General features: G+C 39.5%; 1 protein-coding gene across 1 annotated transcript in view; it reads left to right on the top strand.

Annotated features, from left to right (window-relative positions):
- Positions 1-9,369, top strand: part of LOC134213396 (coiled-coil domain-containing protein 85C-A) — a 224,679-nt gene extending 215,310 nt beyond the window's left edge. Inside the window, exons 3-5 of the mRNA XM_062692429.1 lie at positions 2,921-3,109; positions 3,177-3,446; positions 8,095-9,369. Coding sequence (XP_062548413.1) covers positions 2,921-3,109; positions 3,177-3,446; positions 8,095-8,505 — 870 coding nt within the window. The 3' untranslated portion in view covers positions 8,506-9,369. The remainder of the gene's footprint in view (positions 1-2,920; positions 3,110-3,176; positions 3,447-8,094) is intronic.
- Positions 9,370-12,881: the final 3,512 nt, after the last annotated feature.

Genomic DNA, 12,881 nt, shown 5'->3' with positions numbered 1-12,881 from the left:
CAACTGCGCCCCACTCTAATAAACATCTTCCTATTTCCGCTCCAGATTGCAGCAGAGCTCACTGCTGCGTAATATTTTTTGCAGTTATCACTACAGGGGATATCAATCCGAGAGGATCAAAGAGTCTGGCTATAGCAGATAAAATCTTCCTTCTGGTTAATTCACCAACATTATCCTCAACATTGAACAAAAATCGAAACTGGTCCGCTTTTGGTTCCCAAGTGATTCCCAGCGTCTTAACCTTTTCATCGGGACACAAATCAAAGGTTATTGTGAGGTTTGTTCCCAGTTGATCCTCCGGAACATCTTTCAAGACCTGTGAACGATTTGAACACCACTTTCGAACCGTAAAGCCTCCTTTACTCATCAACGACGATAAATCTTAATCTTTTATTGCCTTGATAATGCTCTTTGCACCTCCTAAATAATCGTCCACGTGAAAATCGTTCTCCAAAGCAAGGCATGATTGGGAATTCGATGAACCTTCGTCTACGGCTAACTGCTGCAGAGCGCGCGTTGCCAAGAATGAAGACGGTTTCAATCTGTAAGTCACTGTAAGAAACTCGTACACACCAATTGGTTCATCGTTTGTGAATCGAAAAAGATTCTGAAGCACTGTGCATTTCTGAAACTATGTGTATTTGAAAATAAACCCTCACTATTACCATTTTAACACCTGCCGAACTACAATGCTTTTCAGCCTACGATTCGTGAAGCTAAATTTTGACATTGTGCCACGTCCGATCCATCACCAGTGAACACAAAAGCTAAGAAACACGGATATTATTGAGCCGTAATCGTAGTATAACTGATTATTAGATTATGGAACAAGTGAAATTCCTTTAAACTATCAATTACAATGTATGTGTTTCATGTTAAATACCAGCCAGCTTGAATGCCAGTAAATAAATTATCTCCGAAGTACGGTACTTATCACTATTTGTAAGCGATATCCCATTTCGATAGTAGTTTGCATCAAGACTATGCGACCAAAACTAGTTGCCCATGTCATATGTATCACATTCAAATATACAATTTAGAAGGTAAATAAAATTATAAATGAAACAATTGGAACTTAGCTTTGAACAGCCCTTTTTCATCACCCGCAGCTCCATGCGCACCCTGTCGAATGTTGCACTCAACACTGCCTCGTGTCCTTTCAATTTCACAAAAATCTGCTGCCACTAATCGATGCGCACACCTTATCCATAATACCACTCAGCCTATGGGATCCACATTGAACACAAAAGTACAAAAGTTATTTTCCAGGTGTCGCAATCCGAGCCACCACAACCAGCCGAAACGATTCTATGTGAGGTGAATAAACGCGGATGAAAATTTTCAAACGTCTGCACATAAGCGCGGCATACTATGATTTCCATGTTGTCGATGATGTGAATGTAATGAAAAACATGGACGTATGACACATAAAGTACCTTCTTAAATAAAACATGCTGAAGTTGATTCAAAAGTATAAGATTGTTAATGTCGTTCCTGTTCGCGTGACTAACAACTACAGGTTACTTCGACCTGGCACCCAAAACACATAATTCGCAAACTACTTTAAATGGCTATAGCGCCACTAGTGTTCTAGTACTTTGGCTTCTACGCTTCTACTCATGGTAATCACAATGTTGGAAGCGACTTTAGCAATCTAATACTTATGCATCTACTATCTGGAGAGTTGATTCATTAGTATGAGATTGCTAGTGTCGCTCCTGTTCGCGTGACCAACATCTAGTTTGCATCGACCTAGCAGCCAAAGTACTGGTGCTATAAATGTCAACCGATGTTGTTGATCGAAACATTCCCTACAACATGGTGCATCATAAACAGCTGAATTCAACTTATTCAAGTCAGATTCGATAACACATTCAAAAGGATTACAGCGCCACTAGCGTTCTAATACTTACGCATCTACTATCTGGACTCTCTAATGTTGTGATCAGAGTAGCAAATGAGTCCGGGAGACTGTGAACAAAGTTCTCCTGCAAATCTTTGCTGAGTTGACATGTGATCGCGAGTATCCCGAATGTATTTTCTACATGAATTACACTTTTGTCTCCATCGTTCTATTTCGCAAGGTCTATACTTTACTGTTTTGATTCTTGAACCACTGCGCTGCTGCTTCAGACTGATCTGCAGGCATTCGCCTGGTACTAAGCACTTCTATAGGTCGGAACAATAAAATCTTATTTTTACTTTCCAATCAGAAAAGTAAGCGTTTTCAACTTTTTTTTTTCAATTCCGATTTTCTCCATTTTTATTTATCATTTTTATACAAAAAAAGTTGATTGCTTTTGAGAGATTGTTGCCAAGGGATCTGATAGTCTCATATACTACTTCTGTTTTAACTTTATCAGTTTGTTCTTTGCAAGATTAGAGAAAATCTGGTATATAAATAGTTGAATTTATTTCTCTCTCTCACCTCTCATTTTACAATTAACGAGAAAGATATTATCACTAAAAGGCAGGTTAATCTATTTGTCGTTTCTTTTCAAGTATTCTACTAGAGGTGAGCCAGCCTTGGGCTGCAAGTCTCTTTAATAAAGAAATAAAAAAAAAGTATTCTACTCTACGGCTCGAGAGTTGATAAAATCACGCCTCATAATCAATATTTTTCTTCTAGATTCATCATAAATTTGAAGAACTACATCATCAAAAATAAAAACTTATCACGTTTTGTTCCTTCACACTACATTTCCTGTGTCATCGATTCATTCTGGTTTCCTTGTTTATTAAATGCCACTACAACCAAGTTCTTCCGTATTCTGTAAAATATTCGCGATTTAGTAGCGTTGAAATATGACTTCCATGTTCCGTATTTCAAGCTACACGTACGTTGATTAATCATTACCACCCATCCGTAACTAATTAACTCAAAGTAAACCATCGTTTTCGTTTATTTTCCCCATTACAGAACCTTCTCGCCGAGCTGCGAGCGTTGAAAGAGGCTAACCAGCGGCTAAGTGACGACAACCAGGAACTGCGCGATCTGTGCTGCTTCTTGGACGACGACCGGCAGAAGGGCCGCAAATTGGCGCGCGAATGGCAACGGTTCGGACGGTACACGGCCAGCGTGATGCGGCAGGAAGTTTCCGCCTATCAGGTTCGACGAATAACTTTCTCTAATGAGTTTACGTTTGACGCTAACTGGTTGCTTTTTACGGTTTTAGACGAAACTACGACAGCTGGACGACAAACAGCAGGAGCTGATCCGGGACAATTTGGAACTGAAGGAGTTGTGTCTGTACTTGGACGAGGAACGATCGAACACCAATCGGCCGGCGGCGGCTTGTGGCAATTGTGGAGCGGCGCCCGGCAGTACGACAAGTGCAAATGCTGTTCCCCTCCGCGACGATGGAGATGGAAGCAGTTCGAGCACCAATGCCGATGAGAATATGCACCAGCTCGGTGGCGGGCAGTTCGGGAGGAATGGATTGACGGTGAGTTGAAACGATGTAACTCTTTTGGAGGGATGCTCGTAAAGTCTCAATTCTCAAGTAAGGTCGTGTTACTATAACTAGTAGCTAGTGAATGGTTTACATTTAAAGTATGAAGGCTATTGTGTTCAACGCTGAAAAGTTATGACTCATCAATTGTACGCCGCCATGAGCCTCTTGGTCTGTATCTACTGCGATGTGCAGCTGGGTTCCAGTCTAAGTAGTGCTTGGTTCCAGATTTCGTTTCCACCCCTACGTAAGGTGTGGTCGACCCAGCCTTGGTGAGCTACAGTTCCTCCACGATTAGCCTACGCCAGGCCTGCCCAGTGGCGCCGGGAGTGGGTGGGACAGGTAGGACATGTCCTACGCATGAATTTTTCTGGTTGGGACAGTCAAAGCATTGTCCTACCCATGATTATGAGAAGAACATATGAAGTCATTCGATGGTAAGAATTTGTGTGTTAGCAGAAGGTTATTTTAAAAACAATAATCATAGATGTTTTTGGGATCCTATAACAATAGACTGATTGTTCTTTGGGACCTCAGGCACTTTATAATCCCTAAAGCGCTCAAAGATGTCTAAACTTTACTTCTCAGACTTTAAGCGTTTTACAGAGGTAAAATAGAAGTTGTTGAAATCCGCGAATATTTTTTTTAGGATGTTATAATAAAGCACGATTATTAGAAGACCACGGAAAAAGTTTTCTTTAAACCTTAATAGATCTATTGAAATTTGAGAAACCAGAAACCGAAGTCCGCTCTAAATCTAATCCGTAAGGGATTCTAAACTCCTAAAGCAGATTCTTTGGCAATCATGCGATTTTTTGGTAGTTTGATTTATATCTAGATCCATAACATTTGCTATAATCCTAGCAGTTAGCAATAATTGATTAAAACCATTGAGTATTTTTTCAAATTTCTGTAACCCCTGACTTCTTTTTGAAGCTTGTAAAGAGATATTACATAATCGATAATGTAAAAGCAATATTTGTCCTAAAAATCGAGGAAATTTTCTCAAATTATATAAATATTCTGGTCGTAAGAACTTTTCAAGTCCTGATTATTTTTAAAATTGATTACATTGCAAACATAACTTTCCCATAACGAAATGGATTTCATATCAACATGGAACAGTTATGCTTTCAGTGGTAGTACTAAGTATAGTTAGAATGTGCATCGATTTCTCATTACCAGAATTGTTGTCCGAGCTCAGTGATCTAGTGGCTTTTGTTTCTGCCTATAAGCAGGAGGTCATGGGTTCGATCGCAGGCTTGTCCTTTTTCTATTCTGTATGTCTTAGTTCTTTTTGTGTTTCACGTTCTACCAAAACTATTCCTACAGTTATCCCACGCTAACAGTTCCATAACCTCCCGTGGCACCGACGAGAGGACGTAGCTCCTTTCTTTAGTATAGATATCCCAATTAATGATTCTTTTCCCTCCACAATTCCCAAAACGTGACCAGGACTGATCTCGACTGTTGGAGTTAAAGAGTGCCTTGCTTCCATCTAAGAAATAGTGATTAGTCTTGAATCATTATTTGTGTTAACGGATGGAAGTGATGCTACTTCCATACAATAGTCTACCCAAGTAACATTTTTAATTTAATAACGATCTTCAAAGCCATAATTTGCTCTTCATGACCTTCATAAAACCAGCATTAAACCAAAATATTACTAGAGCAGTATAGCAACACCTGCGAATTTATACGAATCGCTTAATGTTACCGCTAATACCAGATTTTAGCCCAAATCGGCATTTTCTATTTGTCCTACCCACGACTCGGAACGTGGATGCGCCTCTGGGCCTGCCCAACCTTTTCAAGCAACGGGCCAATTTTTAAAATGGCCACTTGCGTGCGGGCCAGACAATATTCGGTACATTTTTTATACATTTTCAAAATAACCAAAATAAAATACATTTTTCCCGAATGGCATTTAGTTTTACAAAATGGTTAAAATTGTTTAAAAGAAAAACTAAGCATGAATTAAATCTTGTTTGAACAATCTTTTATGTGTGCTTATTTTCTTTCTCTTTTTATATGGAATTGTTGGCTTCTTTCCAATACTCGACGCATATTGATTTCGCAATCGGTGATCGATTTTCGCAAGCGAGATAATGAAGATCAACAATTACTTTTTACTGCTTTCATTCTTGATAAGAGTTTTTCACACAGATATGATTTCTGGAGAGAGAAAATATCTTACGAAAGATATGTCCTTCTGAAATTTAGATTTGAGCACGTTGCTGCATTGGAGGTCAATTATTTACATTTGAAACATTCTAAGTACGTTATTCAAACCAGTGTTGTGGAACTGTGTTCTCAAAAATAAGCGAATAGGTTTGAACATTTCTGTTCGTAGGTTTCGACTGTTTTCTACCGGAATTTGAGAAATGTATCCGTTTTCGACAATCAATTGTGCCAAATTGCTTCAATTTTATTTCAATAGTTTGCATGTTGGATAATAAAGGTTCGATGTGCTTTTTTGTTCATGTTATTTAGATGATTAGTGACATCTACTATAAATCTCAGTAATTCATTTATTCAGGATCATGCAGCTTGGGCATTGGATTTGCTTTATCTTGTAAAAATGGTGTAATTTCCTTTCGAAGAGAATAAAATCTCTCAAGCAAGGTATCACGGGATAGCCAACGAACTTCACAATAACACAGCAAATCACTTCCATTTCCCTCAACATAATTTGGAATTAGTGGTGGTTAAGTTTCCTCGCATAGGTAAAGTTGATTTTTTTTATTAACTAGCGTCGCTGCATCACGAATATTGAAAGTTTTTGCACATAGAAATTTTTTGGTAAAAAAATGCAATGTGCAAAGATTTATCACAGAATAACTTTTGTTGCTTATTAACATTCGTATAACAAAAAAACAAATTGCTTTAATTTTCAAGTGTCACAACGCCTGTGTTCTTTCCCATCATCGCCGGTGCCTCATAAGTGTTTAGGCCTTAAGTTTTCCAAGGAAAGTTGAAGCTTCTTCATACGGGTTTTAACAGCTTTCCTCAGGTATATACCTGAAGTAGTTGTTACCTTTATTAAGATCAAAACTGCTAATTCCTTTGTAATCTAAAGATGATTCTCTGTCTTGGAAAGCTCTCATCAGTATTGTTGTAACTAGTAATAACCTACAGAAGGAGCTTTTCGAGTCAGATAGAAAGGCTTTTGGGCCGCATATCAAGACTTTTTTCTTACACGCCGCGGGCCACAAAAAATGGAGCCAAGGGCCGCATCCGGCCCGCGGGCCATACGTTGGGCAGCCCTGGCCTACGCCGAATGAAGTCGATCCTGGGCCAATTGCTTCTAGTTGTCCTGAACGTTTAGCGGAATCAGGTCCTCTTTGCTGAAAAAAGCCATCTTGTACGTGGCCTTTCACAAAGCGTGCGGCATCTACCGAGTTCTCTACTGAATATAATTTTCGCCTGACGCTTTTCTGGCATTCGAACAACGTGCCCAGCCTATCGTAGTCTACCGTGTTGTATAAGCTTCAAAATATTCAGTCCTTTATAAACTTGTTTTTTCTCGTGGTTCAATCGACACCGCCAGATGCCATTCTTCTGTTTACCGCCAAGCGGCTTATGCTTGAAAATTCTCCGATTAGCCTTGTTCAACGTCCATGCTTTATGGCAGTATAAAGGCTCCCCCAGACCTAAGCGATTTCATCGCCGCGACGGCGACTGCTAGTCGCCGCGATTCTATCGTTGGATCGCTGCAGGAATGTTCCATTTACGCTTCCATACTAACGACGACAGAATCACAGTCACCAAGCGATAGATTCGCGTCGCGTGTGTTTGGGGGAACCTTAAAGCCATAGAAAGAATCATAGTAGTATATATCTCAAATTTCGTCTTCGTTCGGAGACTACGGGATTAAGCTTAAGTAAAGTTCCAAGGTACAGAAATTCTTCTACAACTTCAAGTTTTTCACTATTCAGCTCCACTTCAGTACCACCACCGCCACCCACGTTCATTGCCAGCGGGCATGTACTTCAATTTGATGGTATTGATCGTGAGCTCAATGCTCGCTGTCTTCCTATCAAATGGCACAAAAGCCTCTACCATGGCACGGCGATCAATCCCAATAATATCGATATCGTCAACCAAGTCCAGGAACATATGCGATCTTGCCGCTCCTTTGCACACCAGTTCTCCTAATCGCTCCCTCAAGCGCCATCTTCTTCTTCTTCTTCTTCTTCTTCTTCTTCTTCTTCTTATTGGCATTAGATTTCCCACTGGGACATTGTCGCCTCGCTGCTTAGTGTTCAATCAGCACTTGCACAGTTATTAACCGCGAGGTTTCTAAGCCAAGTTACCATTTTTGCATTGGTATATAATGAGGCTAACACGATGATACTTTAATATCCAGGGAAATCGAGACAATTTCCAAACCGAAAATTGCCTAAACCGGTACCCTCCTCAAGCGCCATATTGATCAGTAAATTCGAAAGTGCATCACCTTTCTTTAATCCTTACTTGCTTGCCGGAAAACCATGTTCTAGCATAATTTGCCATAACTCATTTCGTTTCACTGAATTGTGCGCGGCTGCAATGAAATCATTGTTGAACACATAGTGCTTAGCATTATGGATTTCTTCTTTTCGGATTCAAATAAATTTAAATTTACCTTATTTTGTTACAGGAACTCAATCTGCGCTCTACCCTAAGCGACCAAACCCTACAGTACGTGCGATCGCTGGAAACGCGAATACGGCAACTGGAGGAGGAACGGTGCGCCATCCTCAAGAACGTCCAACCGATCGGACCCAGCAACGGAACGGGACCGCCGGTATCGAACAACAACTCATCCAGCAATCAACAACCACCTCAGTCAACCATAGCCGATCCCATATCCGGCCGACCGGAAGCTGTCGTACGGGCGCTGCAAGTGCTCGAGGTTCGCGAACAGCTCGAACGGGAACGGATTGGATCCAACATCGCAGCCGATCATCAGCTGGACGACGGCGAAAAAGCTTTAGTAAGAGAGATGTGCAACGTGGTATGGCGAAAACTGGAGGATGCACCCAACACGGGAATCGATCAGCACGTCTGAAACCTACATTTCTCGAGCATCCATCACAGTTAAGCTGGGCTTGGCATGACTCGGCGAAATCGCTCGCTAAGAACACATCAAGAGCACACGGAGGCTTTTTGTGTGGTTTATACTCTTTTCTTACACCTCATTCCTTCCCTCAAATCCCGACACCACAACTACGAAGATGTACAAATTAATTATAATGATTCTTCAGAAAAATAGCAATCCTCCAACATAGCGCCGCGCGCTCCCGTTCATTCAACAGAACAAACGCAAGAAGTCAGAGATTGCTACAGCAAACGCGATGCCGCTGGAAAGGATTGTGTGCAGGCGGGAACGCTGACAAATCAAACGACGACACCGTCAATCCATCCCAGTCGGATAAAAGTGTGTTGAAATTAAGTGCGAGAGGTTTTAAAAATCTCAAAAGGGCAGTTCACTTGCTACTTATTATACAGGAGAATGTAACGTATCAAATTAAACTTAATAAAGTATTTATCGTCGTTTATTGTTATATTTACTCTGCTGCTCAGTGCCTTACTCCGGTAATCATGGAGAGGATGGTCATTAGGGAGGAAGAAAATTAAAGTTGTGCTTTGTATATTAGAGCTGTATGTTACGCATGTATAATGTCAAAGGAAGCTCCTGTAATAATAAAAAAATCAGTAATACCTTGCATGTACGGTTGAACCCAAATCGAGATTTTAAGTACTATTTGTACATGCCGATTTTAGGTAGATTTACAATTTTCAAAATGTAATTAAAGCAGAAAAAACTGGACAATATTTCAGCGCTATGTATCAGTGTATCCTAGGATTTCTTGTTAGATTGTTTTTATATACATAATTTTTATCATTATTAAAATGGTTGTTATTCGTAAAATTAATTCGTATTTATATGAAAGAAACAAATTCACCTCTCATTACCTCTTTCCAAATAAACTTTAGATTTGAACAGTAGTTATTGATTCTGCCCAATAAAGGCTTGTCATGTGATTAGATTTATTTTACATCATGTTAGAGTATTATTGCCTTTCTCGTACAACAGGAGCTGAGCTAATGTCTGTCTGACCGTGTGTATGTGTGTGCAAGGAAGCTAAAAAAAGACATTAGAAAACTTATCATATAGAAATCCTTAACCGATTATCTCGCAACAAGGTTTACTCGACAAGGGGTAAAGTTAGTTGATCACTATTGAATTTGATAACGACCCAACGTTCCGTTTAAAAGATATAAAGAAAATGGTACATCGAATCATATACACGCCATATACGGTTGGTGTCTTGGCTGAATGCGAAAAATGCAGTATCACTACTCGATGAATTAAGATTTTTTTTTTAAATCTCTTTTTTTTAAATCAAATATGTTAAAAAAATTGCGAATATTTTCTAATATTTACAAATCAATTCGACAATGTTACATACATTTCACATTGCTGCACATTGAACGAAATTGTCGTTTCATCTAGGCAGTTGGAAGCTCAGTAATGCGTAATTTTCAACGGCGCGGTTGATTGTGTAGGTGATGTCCCGATGAGTATGTATATCAGTACGCTGAACCTAGTATGAAGCGATACGAGCGATACAGAACTTTTCTTTCAACGAAAGTGTATGCATCGGCTATACAATTTGTTATACTACACTATAAATTACAACTATTTGAAATTCGACGAAATTCTATTTTTATCAGTTCGTTATCGTACGACATTAGAATTATTCAATATTTTAAAATTTACAGCGATGAGCAAGGTGACAAAAGTCTTGTCGTTTTTTACACTACCGTCGTCGGGGGGTGACTATGGGTCTGGGAGTGAGAATGGGTCAGCGCCCTCACCGACAGTCTGGAGCTCGGATAACAAAATTCGTTCAAAATGGTTCTTGTATTCCAGTTTCTTGTCCTCAGATACATTGAATTTATTCTATAAGCATTCCATGTAGTTGAAACAGTAACCCATTCTCACCCCCATTTGACCCATTGTCTCATGAAATCGTCACTACTCTTATATTGTATAGGGGAATTGCTCCTGGAATTCATCTCATGGCTCCGATATTCATCCCATCAAAAACAAAGCAATGGAAAGCAATTTGATTTGTTTCATATTTTTGTGATTTTGTGTTTCGCGATGAGATGAATATATGTTCAGAGAGATGGAGATCGGGACATTTCCTCTATTTCTAGAGTGATTTTAGTATAAGTCATATGCGCTCTCATCGGTATTTAATTATTTTTCATTTATTCCTTAGTTTATTCTAAGTTCATGAAGCATATATAAAACAGTTAAAATACCTACATACGGTAGAAATGAATATTTACGCAGTAGAGTACTGCATGATGACGTAGTATGACTGTTCACAGAGCTTGTATATATACAGTAACTTATTCTTGAACGGGAATTAAGCATTTTTATTTCCGGCTCATCGATTTTAATTCTAACACATTGTAAACAAGTTCTTGCATGCCATTTACAATTGAGTAAAATTTTACCCTTTGTTTTGTGACAGGAGCTTAGCGTGTCTCGGATAAAAGCCACAGTTGATAATTAATACAGTTTAAGGTTTAAGTCTTGGATGAAATATTTCCCGCACACGGTTGTGCAAAAATACTCTTATTTGAGGCAGATGTCTACTGCCCTTATACGCATAACTGCCCCATGTTCTTCTTCTTCTTATTGGCATTACATCCCCACACTGGGACAGAGCCGCCTCGCAGCTTAGTGTTCATTGAGCACTTCCACAGTTATTAACTGCGAGGTTTCTAAGCCAGGTTACCATTTTTGCATTCGTATATATCATGAGGCTAGCATGATGATACTTTTATGCCCAGGGAAGTCGAGACAATTTCCAATCCGAAAATTGCCTAGATCGGCACCGGGAATCGAAACCAGCCACCCTCAGCATGGTTTTGCTGCACGGCTAAGGAAGGCCCCTTGTTACCTTCGATAAAAAAAACTCTAATTGATTTGTCCCACAAATTCTAAAATGAGCTTAGGCAACACCTGCCCATAGCTTCAGATGGGTCACATATTATGTAGACGGTTTCTAGATAATATCTTCATTTTGCAGTCAAATTGAGTCTAGTTTGGAATTTTCCAATTCAAAATTTTCAAAACGACTTAGGAAAACTGCTCCTGGAATTCATCTCATGGCTCCGATATTCATCCCATCTAAAACAAAGCAACGGAAAGCAATTTGATTTGTTTCCTATTTTTGTGATTTTTTTCAGCAGTGAGCACATATGTTGACGAAAAGAAGCGACGAAATTGATGATGTAGGGGAACGGTTCGTCACTTCATCTCATAGCTCCTATTTCCATCCCATCAAAAACAAAGCAATGGAAAGGAATTTGGTTTGTTTATTATTTTTGTAATTTTTTTCAGCAGTGAGCACGCATGTTGACAAAAAGATGCGACGAATTTGGTGCCGTATTTCTTTGTTTCGCGATGAGATGAATATATGTTCAGTGAGGTGGAAATAGTTCTGAATGGAACAGTTCCCCTATTCGCTTTTGTGATTTTCTTTCCTAATTTCGGAATTTTCGCGAGAAATTCTTTGGACATAGAACCGAAATGCTTCGAAATGTCCATGTGAAATTCTTCGTAAATTTTCCGGCAATTTGTTCGGGAGTTCTAATGCGAATTCTTTGGAATTATTGATGGAAAATCTTCGGAATTTTTAAAGAATTTGTTGACACAAAAAACATATTTGCAGTTTCTGTAAGAAAGCCTTAGTAATGTTCATGAAAATTTATTCGATTTTTTTACGAGAAACTCACCAAAATTTCAACTGAAAATTCTCCATAGTTTCCACCTAAAATTATTTGGAAAATTCTTCCGGATGTCCATAAGACTTTTGTTAAACTACCTCAGGAAATTGCACAACATTGGCAAGATTTAAAAAAATATATCGTGGAAAACCATTCTAAAATCACCGACGAACCGACTTGTCACCCCATGGAAAATAATTCAAATTTGCTGCCCACGACGCCATGATGAAAAATCATCAAACAATACCGCCACTCCTATAATGGCTCGCGAAGTTTTTGTAGCTCAGCTACCAGCCTACGTGTATTAACATTGCAGCGGAGTTGTGTCTTAGCTCATTTGACAGGAGTGAACGCCTGCAAAAGCGAATGACCGTTAAAAAGTGTGGGACAATCAGAGAGCGCTCCGGCCAGTGACACGTCGGTTCGTCGGAGTTAAAATTCCACGGGAAATATTTCGGAATATCCGCTTATGGTCACTACTGACAGTATCCAAGTTTCAAAGTGCTCGTGTTTTCGGGGGCACACCACTCGATACGGAGGCGGCGTACAACTGTCATTTTTGTTGATTCAGCGTTGCTGCGTCGCAGCATGCGTGAAAAAATGAAAATGACAGTTGTGCGTTGCTTCCGTATC

The sequence above is a fragment of the Armigeres subalbatus genome, chromosome 2 (assembly GCF_024139115.2).
Source record: "Armigeres subalbatus isolate Guangzhou_Male chromosome 2, GZ_Asu_2, whole genome shotgun sequence".
Classification (NCBI taxonomy): Eukaryota; Metazoa; Arthropoda; class Insecta; order Diptera; family Culicidae; genus Armigeres; species Armigeres subalbatus.
Note: the sequence above shows the minus strand (reverse complement) of the source record. Positions and strands in the feature narration are given on the sequence as shown.